This window comes from Phacochoerus africanus, chromosome 2 (genome assembly GCF_016906955.1).
Source record: "Phacochoerus africanus isolate WHEZ1 chromosome 2, ROS_Pafr_v1, whole genome shotgun sequence".
In the NCBI taxonomy this organism is placed as follows: Eukaryota; Metazoa; Chordata; class Mammalia; order Artiodactyla; family Suidae; genus Phacochoerus; species Phacochoerus africanus.
In genome coordinates, this window is record NC_062545.1 from 15,273,081 (window position 1) to 15,289,106 (window position 16,026).

The following is a 16,026-nucleotide window of genomic DNA, read 5'->3' on the forward strand; positions in this document are numbered from 1 at the left end:
GGCCCAAACACACATAGGTCAAGGCTGAAAACCAACTTGTTAGGAAGTGAAAAAGCGAGTCAATTCCTGGAGGTGTTCTCTCCATCACTCTGTGTATTTCCTGCTGGCAGACAGCATCACCTGAGTGAGCCCTGGCCTTCTGCAGACCCTGCAGGAACTGGCTCGGGCCAATTCACTTGCAGGAGGGGCGGCCGTGGGGGATTCAGTATGAGGCTGGAAAAGGCATTTGGCTGGCTCCGGGATCTGATCTAACGAATTGTTTTCAAATCACATGCTGGGACTAGGTCCTGCCGCTTGCACTTCCGAATTTGTACAGAGAGAACATGTAGCTTACACTTCATTAACGACCTCGCCGAAGCACCTCTCCATCTGGACTCTCATGCACGGTCCCATCAGAGAGCAGATATCACGGGGCTCTCAGGAAAGCTGAGCTCTGTTCCCACGGTGGCTGGTCATTTATTTACCCCCCAGAGGAGAAACCTACAAGGCCCTTAAGGCCAAGCTGACCTGTGTGTTGGGCTTTCCTAACACTGAAAAACAGATTTCAAATATTGTTTTACCGCATTTTGTCAAATCTAAGATAACTATCATTTTAAGAAGAAATACTGCCATTGCGTAGATGATACATTATCGCTAGGAAGGTGCACCCTGGTTTTCATGTCAAAAACCCCCCAAAAGCAAATCAAAACCCCAAAACCCGCTACATTTTAGAATCGATAGAATATGAGGAACAGGTTCATTATTAATCTCAGAGGAACTGAACGATAGGAGAAACAGTACCGCAATTTGATGAGAGAAAAGTATCCACCATTGAAGCCGTACCACATGGGAGTCGTGCTCCCATCCAAGAAATGACTTTGGCTATTGAAGGCCCTTGCGTGAGCTCACATCAGTATGAACACATCACCCAGGTACCTTGGAACGGGGGACAGAGGCTGAAGTTTCAAGCAGTGAAGTTTCCACCTGCGGTACTGCTGCTCGCGGAGCCATCTCCTTCCGCTTCCAACCATGTTCTTCAAGTGGATGGAAAGGAAAGCACAGGAGAAAAGTGAAACCTAATGGTTTATGCATCTGTACCTAAACTATGAAACTATGGCTCAGGGATAGTATGTCATGAAAAGGAGTAAAAGTTGCACAGTAATCCAAATGAACAGCAGGAATAATTTCATTCACACAAAATGAAATGTGCACGTTTTCCTTAAGAAAATGTAAGAGAAACACTATTAAAATAGTTTGTATTGACTAAAGGCATCAAGCACACGGATTCAGAGAGTTTCTGTCGTGGCTCAGTGGTTAATGGATCCAACTGGGAACCATGAGGATGCGGGTTCGATCCCTGGCCTTGCTCAGTGGGTTAAGGATCTGGCGTTGCTGTGGCTGTGTAGGCCTGCAGTTATAGCTCCAATTCGACCCCTAGCCTGGGAACTTCCATATGCTGGGGGTGAGGCCCTAAAAAGAAAGAAGGGAGGGAGGGAGTCGAGGGAGGGAGGGAGGCAAGGAAGGGAGGGAGGAAGGGGAAAGTTCCTTTGTGATGCAGTGGGTTAAGGATCCTGTATTGCTATAGCTGTGGTGCTGGTTCAACTCCTGGCCTGGGAACTTCCACATACCGTGGGTATGGCCAAAAAAGAAAGAAAGGAAAAAAAAAAAAAAGAAATGTACTAAAACCTGCTTCTGCTTAATTCTACTGTGGCAGGAATTAGAGGCTCAGGTTTCTCTACTGCTACTGAGTGCCCCTACTGGCGGCTCCATCACCATAGGCTTGAGAAGGCACAGCTTATGCAGCAGAGAGCTGGGGATCTGGGGCTTTAGGTCACATAGACGGTGGTGGTTGACAAGCTGTCCATAGCTCCTGTAATATTCCTGTCTTCAAGAGGTAAGCCAACTCCCTTCTTCTGGATACTGAACTAGGCTGGGCGGCTCACTTCCAGCAAAGAGGCAGAAAAGAAGCCGTGATGCGTGGGACTCTGGAGACGAGGCCCTAAAACCTACGGTAGCTTCCTCCTTGCTGGCTCCTCTGATCCCTCATTCTGGGGAAGTCAGGTGCCCCAAGGTGAGCAGCTCCACCGAGAAACCCACCTGATGAGGAACTAAGGCATCCTGTCAAGAGCCACTGAGGAATTAAATACCACATGCCAAGAGCCATCCTGGATGTGGCTCCTCCGGCCCCAGTCAAGCCTTCAGATGGCTACAGCCCCAACCGACATCCTGATTTCAGCCAAACCTGTCTGGCTAAGCTGCTGCCAAATCTCGGACCCATTTATTATCTCTGATAAGATGTGTTAAGCTGCCAAATCTGGGGGGGAACTGACTACACAGCCATAGATGATTAAATAGCAGACCTGACTTGGGTCTCTGCCCTGCACTTGCCATGTAATCAAATTTAATTTCCCCAAGTTTCCATTTTCCCATCCATAAAATGGGAATAACACTAGAGGACTGTTGTGAGAATTACATGACATCCTGGGACTTCATCAAACTCCAAACTCCAAAATTCTGTGTCAGACTGGCGTTCCCGTCAAGGCACAGTGGTTAACGAATCCGACTAGAAACCATAAGGTTGAGGGTTCGATCCCTGGCTGTGATGAGGGTCGCAGACGCGGCTCGGATCCCGTGTTGCTGTGGCTCTGGCATAGGCCAGCAGCAGGGGCTCTGATTAGACCCCTAGCCTGGGAATGTCCATATGCCACGGGAGCAGCTCAAGAAAGGGCAAAAAGACAAAAAAACAAACAAAAAGTTCTGTTTCAGACAAACCTGAATCCTCAGAGCTGCAGCAAGGAGACTCACATCTTCTGCAATGAGACTATGACCATGGATGCCCGGAGAACCGCACCCCAGCTTCCCTGGGAAAGATTTGAGGAACAAAGAAAAAGACGTTCAGCATAATGTCATTTCTAACCAACTGCTCCTTGTAAAAACCCCAAACACTGAATGGTGTTCTCATTTTCAACTAAGAAAGTTAGGATGTCAACGCACAGCTACAGGTAGGTCACCAGGTAAGTCCTGGCACAGCTTTGGGGCTCTTGATTGGGCCATAGGCTTTAGGTTGGGATGGGAATAAATCTTGCCTCTCACTAGCAGGTGTGACTTTGGGCCTCTTAATTAACATTGTCCAACCTTGTGGCGGTTTGTGAGAACTGAACACGAAATGGTATGTTAAGTGGCTGGCATCTTGTGAGTATGTTTAAACAGTACATATAAAATAAAAGCAATTTCACACATGAATACAAAGAAAAAAGGGAGGAATGGAGTTCCCCTGTGGTGTAGCGGGTTAAGGATCCAGCGTTGTCACTGCTGCGGCTCAGATCTCGGGGTCAAACCCTGGCCTGGGAATTTCCACACGTTGCAGGCACAGCCAAAAAAAAAGTAAAGGGAAGGCCTAAAACACCTGTTAAGTGTTGTTCTAAAGATCAGGCTTTCTTGGATAATTTTTAAAATCCCTGTCATCAAAGTGATAGAATGAATTTTCCATCAAAACCAAGAAATTATATTTTAATAATTAATTTTGAGAATGATCTGGATTTCAAAACAGAGGGGCATTTATAAGAATTCGATTTAGGTTGGCACTTAGGAAGTTTATGAAAAGTAAACACGCATGTAAAATGCTTTCACCTACATCCTTCCCTTAGAGAAAAGAAACATGGCTAATGGTGACTTTTTTGAAATAAGAAACTATTTCGCTCTTTTTTGGACCACTCTACTTTTAAATTATCCATTTTGCTGACAGTCCTTTGCAAGAAAGAGCAAGAAACACTTAAGAGTAAGTGTTTGGTGATGCTCTATTGTCGAAAGTATTAAGGGTGTTTGAAAATCATACCCCTCGGGTATTTGGTCAAGATTAGCAATGTTTCAGTTTTATAAATCATATTTAGGCAAAAGCCAAGAGTCTAGAGAACGAGGGTGATTTGTTTTGTTCTGTTTGAACCACTAGGCATCTGACCAATAGGGAAGCGAAACAGGCTTCCCTCATTTGTCCCTCTATCTTTAAATGATGGAAAAATATGAAAAACTACCTTCTAGTAGATGGTATCAGCTTATAAATGCATGTTCCAGGGACACAATCATAAATTCCCATGTGAATGAAGACTGTTTCACCCACAGAATTACACAGGGAATAAGTTATCCCACCATCTCAGCCACTGCCTTGCATAAACTAGAACATAATAGAAAAGGCGCACACATTATTTTAAACTTTAGTAGGAGTTCCCATCGTGGTGCAGTGGTTAACGAATCCAACTAGGAACCATGAGGTTCCATCCTTGGCCTTGCTCAGTGGGTTAAGGATCCAGCGTTGCCATGAGCTGTGGTGTAGGTTGCAGACGTGGCTTGGATCCTGTGTTGCTGTGGCTCTGGCATAGGCCGGCAGCTAGAGCTCCGATTAGACCCCTAGCCTGGGAACCTCCATGTGCCGCAGGAAGCAGCCCTAGAAAAGGCAAAAACACACACATACACAAAAAACAAACTTTAGAAGAATTTTGTAGAAACCAGTATTATCTTTTTGAAGAAATTTATCTGAATTTCAGTAATGCTTTTAGTATATTATTTTCTTTTCCTTCTATTGTATTCCATCCAATAAAATTAAGCATAGTTTGGAGTTCCCTTGTGGCTCAGTGGGTTAAGGACCTGGCATTATCACTGTGGAGGCTTGGGTCACTGCTGAGGGGCAGGTTCAAGCATTCCTGGCCCAGGAATTTCCACATGCTGTGGGAGGGGCCAAAAAACATTAGGTGTTAATTTTTCTTATGGAAAAACTCTAAGATGGGTATCTCACATTGACTGGATCGGGAGGTTCTTACTTTCTTCTATTCTATTCTTATATTTCAAAAATTTTCGATCATAAGCACTGCATTGCTTTTGGAGGAGGAATCCATGCAATCTTAAAAACGGAATTGGAAGTTCTGAATCTGGAGAAATTGAAGCAATTAAGACGGTAACGCAGTGAATCAGGAATATATTTTTAATAAATGTCATGGCTAAGGACAATCAAAAAAGGAAATCATTACCACCACTCCACAGGGCCCACCTAGAGGACTGTCCACACTCAGTCTGTGAGTCCAGCAGGGCTCCCACCCCAAACCAAATGGGTCTTTTCACTTTCCACTCAACATTCCCCATTAACCTATGCCTCCTTCCTCCAGGGACAGGGCAGTGACTCTAGAAGACAGCCTTTCATTTATAATTTTTCTTATAATAGCCAAACTTATCACAATAAGAAAATTTTAGGCTAATGTGTTATAAGACTCTTCCTGGAAATCAGAACAGCCCTATTCTGATAGGCATCCACCCTGGGAATCCTAGCAACTTTGATTAACATGAGCACTGGAATGCAGCCTGGGATTCTTTCCGACTTCACACTATAGAATTACATTTGCTTAAAATGATGCTATGGGAGTTCCCACTGTGGCACAACAGGATCAGCGGTGTCACGGCACTGCCAGGACATAGGTTTGGTCCCCGGCCCAGGACAGAGGGTTAAAAGATCTGGTGCTGCCGTGGCTTGGATCTGATCCCATCTTGGGAACTCCACAGGCTGTGGGGTGGCCAAAAAAGAAAAAAAAAAAAATGCTGTGAACTGCTCTGACCCATAACGTTGCTGTTCTCCGGGCCCAAGATATAAGATAAGACCAGTTTCTCCTTTGTCCCCTTTGGCATGTCAGAAAATAAGTCTTACTTATCAGGGTACAAAATGGTTTGTACTTAAAAGGAATTCTGCCCTTTAGCAAGCAGAGCCTTACAAAAACCACAGCCCATGTCCTTCCCTTGAAATAACTGTTTGAAAATGAAATTATTCGTATAGCTAGGAAACGGAACACTGCCATGTTCCCTGTTTTCAATCTAAACATTAGAATCATGCCGCAGATCCAACAAGTTAGGTGTAATTGTTTTCCGAGCACGGCTTCTGGGCTATCAGCCATCAGGAAAATCTCTCTGGGGATGAAGTATTCAATAAAGTGCCTCTACAGAATTACCTCATCATAAATCACCATATCCCATCTATTTTTACAAGGGGAGGGAGCGGGGATGCTGTACCATTAAGATGAATATGAAAATGTCATTATAAAGCCCTGCCTTCACCCAGGCATAAGTATATTAAAAATTCTTTCCCTCTTCAGTTTAAATAAAAGCAACTGTCCTTTTAATAATGCTTGAAAAAGTCCTCATTTGTTTAAAGTGGAAAATTATATAGGAAAGAGAAGGGGGAAAAGCCCTTCTCCAATTTACTCATAGATTGAATTTTCATACTAATCAAAATTGCTAAAATTAAAACTTGGGACTATTGTGAAACATAATGCTATTATAAATAGCACCGACTGGAAAATGTTCATCCATTTAACCAGCAGGGCATTTTCCATCTTGGCCTTTGCCCTGTCAGTTCTGTTTTGCCTTTTTTTTTTTTTTTTTTTTTTAGGGCCATACCCGGGCATATGGAAGTTCCAGGCTAGGGGTCCAATTGGAGCTGTAGCTGCCATAGTAACGCCAGATCCGAGCTGTGTCTGTGACCTACACCACGGCTCACGGCAACTCCAGATCCTTAACCCACTAAGCGAGGCCAGGGATCGAACCTGCGTCGTCATGGATGCTAGTCAGATACATTTTCGCTGAGCCACAAAAGGAACTCCAGCCCGGTTTTCAAGTGGGAGACAAGTTTAAGGAAATGCCTCTATATCTGCAACTAATTTCAAACTGTAACAAATCAACGTGCAATTCTGAGTCCACGTGCATTCACTCATTCAACAGTCAGTACTTTCTGAGCCCTTCCTAAGTGTCTGGTAACCGTTCTCGGTACTGGGCACTCAAAAATCAATAACACTACTACTACTGAGCCAGATAAATAAAAAATAAACTAACTGTGGAAGTTCCCGTTGTGGCTCAGCAGTAACGAGCCCGACCAGTATCCATGAGGACACAAGTTCGATCCCTGACCTTGATCAGGGGGTCGGGGATCCAGTGTTGCTGTGGCTGTGGTGGAGGCCAGAGACTACAGCTCCGATTCCACCCCTAGCCTGGGAATGTCCATATGCTGCAGGTGTGTCCCTAAAAAAGCAAAAGAAATAAATGAATGAATGAATAAATAAATAAACTAACTGCAATCAGTCTACCTACAGAATCATTAAATCAAAACATTACTGCTTGGTCTTATTTCTTTTTTCCCCTCCAAAGAATCATTACCTTGAAATATAATGTTTGAAAAATACCTTTATAAAAACAAAGATGCTAAAAAGAAACTTATTAAAAATACAGCCCCATTTCACTAATAAAACATACGTCAAGCTTTATACAATCATAGGGCTCAGGGAGATTCTGAAAGAGCATGAAGGAGCCTCTCTATCTCCAGTGAGGACTGTGCCAAAATTGTCCTAAACATATAAACTGTAATAAAAAATGGCAAGTTAGCCTCATAGCAAGGAAGCACTCATTATAAAAATAATAATAAAGTCATAAGTGACTTTCCTAATCCAACTAGGATTCTGAACAAAGGAGAAAATCTGCACTGCATGTCCAACATTTATGAGCTAGGCACTATTTTTTTTTTTTTCAGGAAAAAAAAAAGCATATCCAGGGAGTTCCCATCATGGCCCAGTGGTTAACGAATCCGACTAGGAACCATGGGGTTTCAGGTTTGATCCTTGGCCTTGCTCAGTGGGTTGAGGATCTGGCGTTGCCGTGAGCTGTGGTGTGGGTCGCAGATGCGGCTCGGATCCCGAGTTGCTGTGGCTCTGGTGTAGGCTGGCGGCTACAGCTCCAATTAGACCCCTAGCCTGGAACCTCCATATGCCTAGGGTGCGTCCCTAGAAAAGGCAAAAAAACAATAAAATAAAATAAAGTAAAATAAAATAAAATAATAACCAGAAACTGCATATATTTCAAAATACTTTAGTACAGGCGTTATATCTACTGAAAAGAGCCATTAATCCCACATTCATATTACACTGTACCGCTTATTGCTTTACTCATCTGTGTGCTCATCTGCGAGCAGAGTACATGGGCATTCTGGGAAATTCCTGAGCACCTGCCCTTCAAATCACACTCAGAGCACCCTGCACCCTTCAGCGACATGGGTTTTTTTAATCTGATTGGTTCATTCTGAGATAAGCTGCATTTCCTAGAGAGGAAGGTGTATTTATTTCTCTTTTGGAAGAAATAATTATATGAATTTCAATAATGCGTTTAGTACATCATTGTCTTTTTTCTATTACATTGCAATAAAATTAAGCCTAATGCTTTTTTAATGGAAAAATGGAAAATGGTTATGTCAAGGTGACTGGAGCAGAAGCTGTATTTATTTTGTCTTTGATATTATTCTCTATTTCACTCTGTGTTCTGGGGCTGCCTAAGTGTCAAGGTCTAGACCTCCAGTGTGGCACCAAGAAAGGCAGTGACTCCTTTTGGCCCACATTCAGACCAGCTTTGGGAGAAAAAACTGTCCTCTGGGCCAGCTCCTCACAGTCCCTTGCCCCCCATTCTGAGGTCTGGAGGTCACAGGTAATGAGGAAGAAAAGTTCTCTGCCTCCCTCAGCCACTCTCTCTTGCATACACCTGTCAGGGACTTGAGGGAGTGGCCTGGGAGTGGTCCAAAGCTTTCTTGGCCTAAGTGTCTTTCTATGATGGAGAAAAGGGTGTGACCAAAGGTTCCCTGGCACTGGCACAGCTTTGGCTACCCTGAGGGTGACCTGATGCGGTCCAGGGTATTCCTGGATCCCTTGGCAAATAATGTCAAATACCAGCAACCATCCTAAGACCTCCTCTGTTCTTTTTTTGTCTTTTTAGGGCTGCACCCCCGATATATGGAGGTTCCCAGACTAGGGGTCCAATTGGGCTGTAGCCACTGGCCTACACCACAGCAATGCCAGATCCGAGCTGCATCTTCAACCTACACCACAGCTCACGACAACGCCGGATCCTTAACCCACGGTGAAAGGCCAGGGATCAAACCTGCATCCTCATGGATGCAAGTCAGCTTCACTTCCCCTGAGCCTCAATGGGAACTCCAGCCCTCGTCTGTTCTAATGGAGACTTTCACACTGTTCTGAAGCGCCTTTGGGGCTTCAAGGGCATGCCTGTGGGGTCACCGCAAAGCGAAAGCAGAGAGGCAGGAGGACTGGTACCCATTCCCATCCTCCGGCAGCTGTGTTTTCATCTGCTTTCACATGTTGAGGTTCGGCTAAGATTTCTTTGCAAGAAAGGATTCTGCTGGGTTTTTTTCAAGACTGTGAAGATGAGTATTTCTAGTGCACTGCACACATGTACCTATTACCTACTTTGGGTCACAATCGACCTAACTGCTGATGCTAGAGGCCAACAGGGGGGTGACCGGGTAGGGGCGGGGGAGGCAGCCACTACTGCAGTTGGCATCTTGGCTTCTCTTTGTTGGCAATATAGTTCCATTATCAGGTAACCCAAAAGGCAGGCACATGGACATTCTAAATTTCCTATCCTGTGTACGAATGTTGACAGCGCCCGTTTCAGGAAACAGGTCTCTTCTGAATAAGGTAATCTTTCTCATCAGACTCTTCCCTATTTTTGCTTTTGGCTGCGCCTGAGGCATGTCAAAGTTCCTGGGTCAGGAACTGAACCCATGTCACAGCTGTGGCCCAAACCACTGTCGGATCCTAACCTGCTGCACCCAAAGGGAACTCCAATTTGACCTATTGTTCTCAGTGGCCTGGCACCCAATTTGAAGCCATTTACCTGACAGAAAGTCATGGGAACAGTTGAGAACAGTAGTTCCTTGCTGGATCCAGGACAGGGGAACCTCTTCTGGCTTGGGTGAGCCAAAGATCACAACGTCAGCCTCGTGAAGCTGGACAAAGAAAAACATCACACACCTTTTAAACTGCAGCATAAAGACATGACGAAGGACCAGTGTCAAACGCCGCCATGTGACAGATGACAACCAAAGTTCCAGAGTTCAGTTCCGCACAGATGGCATGGACAGAACCACGTTACTGATTTACTGAAGGAGCTCGGATTTAATACAAGCCGAACGTGATGATCCCGTCCTAGGAGAGAGGAGGCGTAGTCACTTCAGCATACGTACTGGGTGTAGTGCTGTCATTTGCACATTTTTACCCCAACAGCCACACCAAGGGGGAGGCCAGGGCCAAGGGAACCGCGCGGAGGGAGGAGGCTGTGCGGGCCTCAGCATGAAGCCACTTGCAGCATGAAGCCACTTGCAGCATGAAGCCACTTGCAGCTCTCACACGTGCAGGAGCCCTTCTGGCCTGTACCAGTGAACCATCCAAATCAGACCCATCTGGAATGTTTACTAGATCCATGGAAGGAGCTTCAAGAGCTTGAGAAAGAATCTCGTTTTCCTTGAGGCCCTGGTTAATCGCTTGTCCATTTTTTTCTTTTAAGAAAAACAAAAGGAGTGCCCATTGTGGCCCAGCGGTTAATGAATCTGACTCGCATCCATGAGGATGCAGGTTTGATCCCTGGCCTTGTTCCATGGGTTAAGGATCTGGTGTTGCCGTGAGCTGTGGGACAGGTTGCAGATGGGGCTCGGATCCTGCATTGCTGTGGCTGTGGCACAGGCCGGTGGCTACAGCTCTGATTCAACTCCTAGCCTGGGAATTTCTGTATGCCACAGGTGCGGCCCTAAAAAGACAAAAGACCAAAAAAAAAAAAAAGACGTTTACAGCCAATATTACCAGCAATCTAGTGCATTAATGAACATCACATAGGTTCTCTATAGATAGAGCTGAAAAGACAGTGAGACTTACAGGTAAAGTTATATTGCGGGGGAGCTATGTTCTTAGGGAAAGAGGATTTTAAACATTTGATAAGAAAATTATTTCTCCCTTTACCGCTGCAGACACGCCATCAGCGTAAAAGAGAAAGGTGAACGTGTAACGCCTGTTGCAAGTGATCAGCGGATAAGAAAGGTCATTTTGCTACATTTCCATGCTCGACAAGGGGCAAAAACAGAACATGTTAAACATCCATGGAAAGGAAGTTAATACGTACAAGGCTGCAATGTTCATTTTGGAAAAAGCCAAGGATCACAGGTTCACTCGAGTCCCAAGAGCGCTTCGTTTCCTACACGTGGCGTCTCCGGTACAACCTGTTCGTTTCATTCGCTATAAATCTCTGAAATCTCATTCTGCCCCCTTAACTGCCTACCTGGACTCAACTCGAAAGCAGGCTGTGCTAATAAGCAACTGGGGGACAGTGGATCCCACAGAGAAAAGACAAAAATCTCCCTTCGCAACGATCGCGTTGGAGATGCTAATTCTTTCTGGAAAGGAACAGTGCTAGATGCTTAAATCAATAAATAGCGCACTGAGGCCCAGGCAAGGTTTTAATGAGCTAAGACTCAAGGAGAATTATTGTCTCACTGGCTGTTTCTGCTTTCTTCCTCCCTAATGGGAAGGACCCTGGCCAAAGCCTGGCTTGAAACTTTATCTCATAACAAAATATTGCCTTCTCTGCTGAGACGTGAGTGGAAGCAGCTTACGGCGAACCGCCCACTCCCCAGGCGGGAGACCAAATGTTAAAACAATCACAAGACTCGGATGTGCAGGCATTTGATGGGGAGCATGTGGAAGAGTTGAGATACCATGAAAACTATTTTTCTCTAAGTCACTGATTTTTTTTGGGGGGGTGGGGGGAGGACAAGTGTCAGATTTTAGAGAGGGGCTGATGGAGATATCACTTGCAAAATTATAAGGAATATCCTAATTTGGTATTCTGCACATGAAATGCATTTTAAAATCGAAACTATAGAAAAGACAGCCCCTCCTTCTTGACGAGAAGATAGAATTTATCTTCTGCCGTCAGTGGTTTTAAAAGGGCATATATGTGGATCTCAGCTGTGAGATTTTTACACTGACAGAAAGCTGGGATGGGCTAAAAAAAAGATTTGGAGATATGAAGAACTGTGATTAAATCACCTGAGGCCTATCAGACCTGCTTCTACATCTTTCAAATGTCACGAACACCATTCAGAAAGCAAAGTTCAAACCCCAGGACATTTCTTAAAGAAATCAACAACAGGGGCTTTCTCCAGCAACGCTCCCTTCTAAAATTACAGTGACTGAAAAAAGAATAAAAGAGAGCCAGGATTCTTTTTTTTTTTTCTTTTTCAAGGCTGCACCTGTGGCATATAGAAAGTTGCCAGGCTAGGGGTCAAATTGGAGCTGCAGCTGCAGCCTACACCGGAGCTTGTGGCAATGCCAGATCCCTGACAAACTGAGCGAGGCCAGGGATCAAACCCACATCCTCATGGATACTAGTGAGGTTTTAACCTACTGAGCCACAGAAGAAACTCTGGAGACCCAGGATTCTATAGTGAATATACCCCTCACTTGCCATCTTTCAACTGCCACCTGGGGCAGACGCTGAGGTCACTGAGGCTCTGAATCCAAACCCTGCCTATAAGACTCAAGAGCTGGGATCTTCCAGATGAAGGGGCAGGACAAACCACTGGAATACGGAAAAAAAAAAAACAAACATTTGATTTCTGCTTCTTTTGCCCGCAGGCTCTGTGAAGTACTTAAAAACGGTACTAGTATTTAATGTTCAGCAGTTGCTGTGCCAAGACCGGGCAGCTGTCACACACAGTACGTACAGGGTACAGGGGAAGGTCCCGAGGGAGGGAGGGAGGGAGGCACGGAGGGAGGTGACACTGTTCTTTCCCTTGTAGTGAACTGAGGCACTTTGTGGTTAGCGTGAGCTGGTTAAGTACTTTCTAGATCACATTACGTTCTGCACAAGAGGCTTCACAGTGCTTTGTAATGACAGGGAGTGGCCATGAAATCTTAGGTGGCGAGGAGGCCCCTTGGCTCTCTCATCACAGGGTCCTAAAAACAATGAGGTGTTTTTCCTTTTTATGAAATGTCACTTTCTTTCAATAAATGCCAGATTCTCAAATTGGCTGGGCTTTTCTTGAGAAGAGTCAAGAAAAAGAAAAATCACACCAGGGTACTCTGGCTGCCCTCACACCATCCGACCGTGTTTTAGGAAGATGACTCTGGACGGCTGGATTGAGAAGGGTTGGAGGGGCTGAGAGGGACAGGCTGACACTGCAGCAGGCGGAGGACGTCAGGTAGGAGGCTGGATGCCCGGGACCGAGAACGGGCAGGATGGAGGATGCGGAACGGGACGGGTCACCATCATAGATGTAGTTAAAACCGAAGCTTCCACAAGCTCTCCAAGGGAAACAGGTAGAATGAGAAGAAATCAGTGCTTAAAGGTACCCTTGGGGAGCAGTCATGGTAGATGACAAGCGAAGAGGAAGAAATGATGTGGCTCTGGCTTGGTCCAGGAGGCAGGAACGGAGGATCGGTGTCGCAAGCTGGCTGAGGGGAAAGGGTGAGGTCCCTGGGTTTGAATGATGCCAGATGGCTAAGCAAGCTAATAGCAAAAAGCTAAGGTTTTCGCAATTAGGAATTCATCCATGCCTTAAATGGGCACTAGCCACCATGCCTGCTAAACCCCTGCCCTTTGAGTGGGCCAACTTTCCTGCCTATGGAGATTTCACTGAGTCGGTTTTTCACGAGCAGAGTCTCTGTTTATCCATAAATTCAAAATGTTGAATGTTGAAATTTTTATTTGAAAAAAAAAAATTTTGGGGTCTTTTTAGGGCCCACCCACGGCATACAGAGGTCACACCAGTGACATATGGAAGTTTCCAGGCTAGGGTCGAACTGGAGCTGTAGCTGTCAGCCTGCACCACAGCCCCAGCAACTTGTGATCCGAGGAGCCACATCTGTGACCTACACCACAGCTCACGGCAACGCCAGATCCCTAACCCACTGAGCAAGGCCTGGGATTGAACCAGCATCCTATGGATACTATTCGGGTTTGTTAACTCAGCCACGATGAGAACAACAATTTTTACTTGAATTAATTGAACTTCTACCAAAGGATTACTGCTTTGTACCTATGGATCAACAGTCACATTTTCCTGCAATATTAAGCATGCCATCAAATAAAAATAAAAATGAAAATAATTGTGTAAATACTCTAAAATAAAAATACCAAACCATGTTCATTTAGATGTTGTAATACTTTGGCAAGACAAGAGAAAGACGGTTTCAGAAAAAGACCCTCCTCCCCCGTGACAGACAGAGCAAGTGATCTCATCCTGGAGAATTTTTTTCCTTTCAGGAACTGCCTGTTTCTTTTTTCCACTCTCATCTGTGATCAGAAGAACATTATTGGCTTTTAAAATTAAGATCTATTTCATAAATCAGCATGAGCGCAAGCCAAATGGATAATTTGGAATTATGATTAGAGCACTTATCTCCCAAGTTTTCTCCCCAAAGGATAATAAGTGACCTTTCTCTTTCTAAAACGTGTATATCTTCCTTCTTTATTCAATGTACTTACTGCTCAATGTATGAGATGATCAAAGACAGCTGTGTCCAAAGTGACAGAAAAGAAAGTTAATCCCTCTTCAAGGAAACCTGATTCTCACATAAATTATGACAGATGATAAAAGGAAAATGTACTTGTGATAGGACATGATGGAAAATATGAGAAAAAAAATGTATACATATAAGAATGTATATATAGGAGTTCCCACCTTGGCGTTGTTGTGAGCTGTGGTGTAGGTTGCAGACGTGGCCCGGATCTGGCATTGCTGTGGCTGTGGTGTAGGCCGGCGGCTACAGCTCCAATTAGACACCCATAGCCTGGGAACCTCCATATGTTATCATCGGTGTGGCCCTAAAAAGACCAAAAAAAAAGAAAAAAAGAATGCGTGTGTGTGTGTGTGTGTGTGTGTGTGTGTGTGTGTGTGTGTAACTGGGTCGCTTTGCTGTACAGCAGAAACTGACAAAACATTGTAAATCAACTATACTTTAATAAAAAAAAAGGAAAATGTAACCTCAAATCCAGTAATGGATACACTTTGAATAATTCATTAAGAATTCCCTTTCTTGGGAGTTCCTGCTGTGGCTCAGTGGTAATACTCTCCAACTGGTATCCATTAGGACACAGGTTCAATCCCTGACCTCGCTCAGTGGGTTAAGGATCTGGCGTTACCGTGAGCTGTGGTGTAGGTCACAGACAAGGCTCAGATCCAGCGTGGCTGTGGCTGTGGCTGTGGCGTAGGCTGGCAGCTGTCACTCTGATTTGACCCCTGGCCTAGGAACTTTCATATGCCAGGGGTGCAGCCTTTAAAAGCAAAAAAAAAAGAAAGAAAGGATTCTCTTTCTCACACCCTAAAAATGTAGGGCTGAGAGTGAGAGTGAGCACGTGAGTGCAATCCTGAGAGAGGTGCGTGTGTGCGTGTCTGTGTGGTGAGAGGGAATCCAGTAGGTCAAAGCTCAGACAGAAACTCCTATCACGAAAACGAGGAAAAGACCACATTACGGTTCCCAGAGCCGCACGAAGCAAACTGTGCTTCACAGAGCCCGAAACGTGATCTACGGTTCGGTTCCGCTGCAGTTCACGTGCATTGACGTGGCTGTGGGAAATTCAGCTTTGCATTTCCTGCTATAGTTTTGCCTTCCAGTTTCCCCCCCCTTTTTTGGTCACACGTGTGGCACGCGGCAATTCCCAGGCCAGATGTCAAACCCATGCCACAGCAGCATCCTCGACTGCTGCAGTGACAATGCTGGATCCTTAACCCGCTACACCACAAGGGAACTCCTGTGCTTTCCAGTTCTGAACCTCAGACTGCACATCAACACATTTCCGCATCCACTTCCCCTGAGAAGTGAGAAGCTGCACCTGATAGAGAAAAAGAGAGGGGCAGAAGGAACAGCTTGGTAGGTGGGGTTTCAAGACCCAGATTCAAGTCTAGGCTCTGCTCCTTTTCATCAAGGACCAGGGTCAAAGCGCCTGGTTTTCAGGATGTAACATTAAGGAGATAATATATGAAAAAGCTTTCAAAACAAAATCTATAGACAAGGGTGCTTTTTCATTATGGATTATGTTCTAATTCTACATCCTTAGAAAGCATTTACACTGGAGAAGAAGGGGTAAAAGACGGAGCCAGCCGCTGCGGATGGTGCAGACAGGCCAGCAGGGTCGATCAGCAGGTGGAATGGAGGTGACGTCACCTCCTGTTCTCTGCAG

General features: G+C 45.1%; 1 protein-coding gene across 3 annotated transcripts in view; it reads right to left on the reverse strand.

Moving 5' to 3' along the window:
• Positions 1-16,026, reverse strand: part of MTHFD1L (methylenetetrahydrofolate dehydrogenase (NADP+ dependent) 1 like) — a 191,353-nt gene that overhangs the window by 143,041 nt on the left and 32,286 nt on the right. For 2 of the 3 annotated variants that reach the window (XR_007133496.1, XM_047769936.1), the window contains exons 8-10: positions 9,688-9,799; positions 2,752-2,840; positions 916-1,013 (exon numbers count right to left, since the gene is read on the reverse strand). Coding sequence is in view for 2 of the 3 variants with exons in the window: in XM_047769936.1 (XP_047625892.1) it covers positions 916-1,013; positions 2,752-2,840; positions 9,688-9,799 (299 nt within the window). In the remaining variant the exon portion in view is untranslated. The other variant, XM_047769937.1, reaches the window with a different exon arrangement.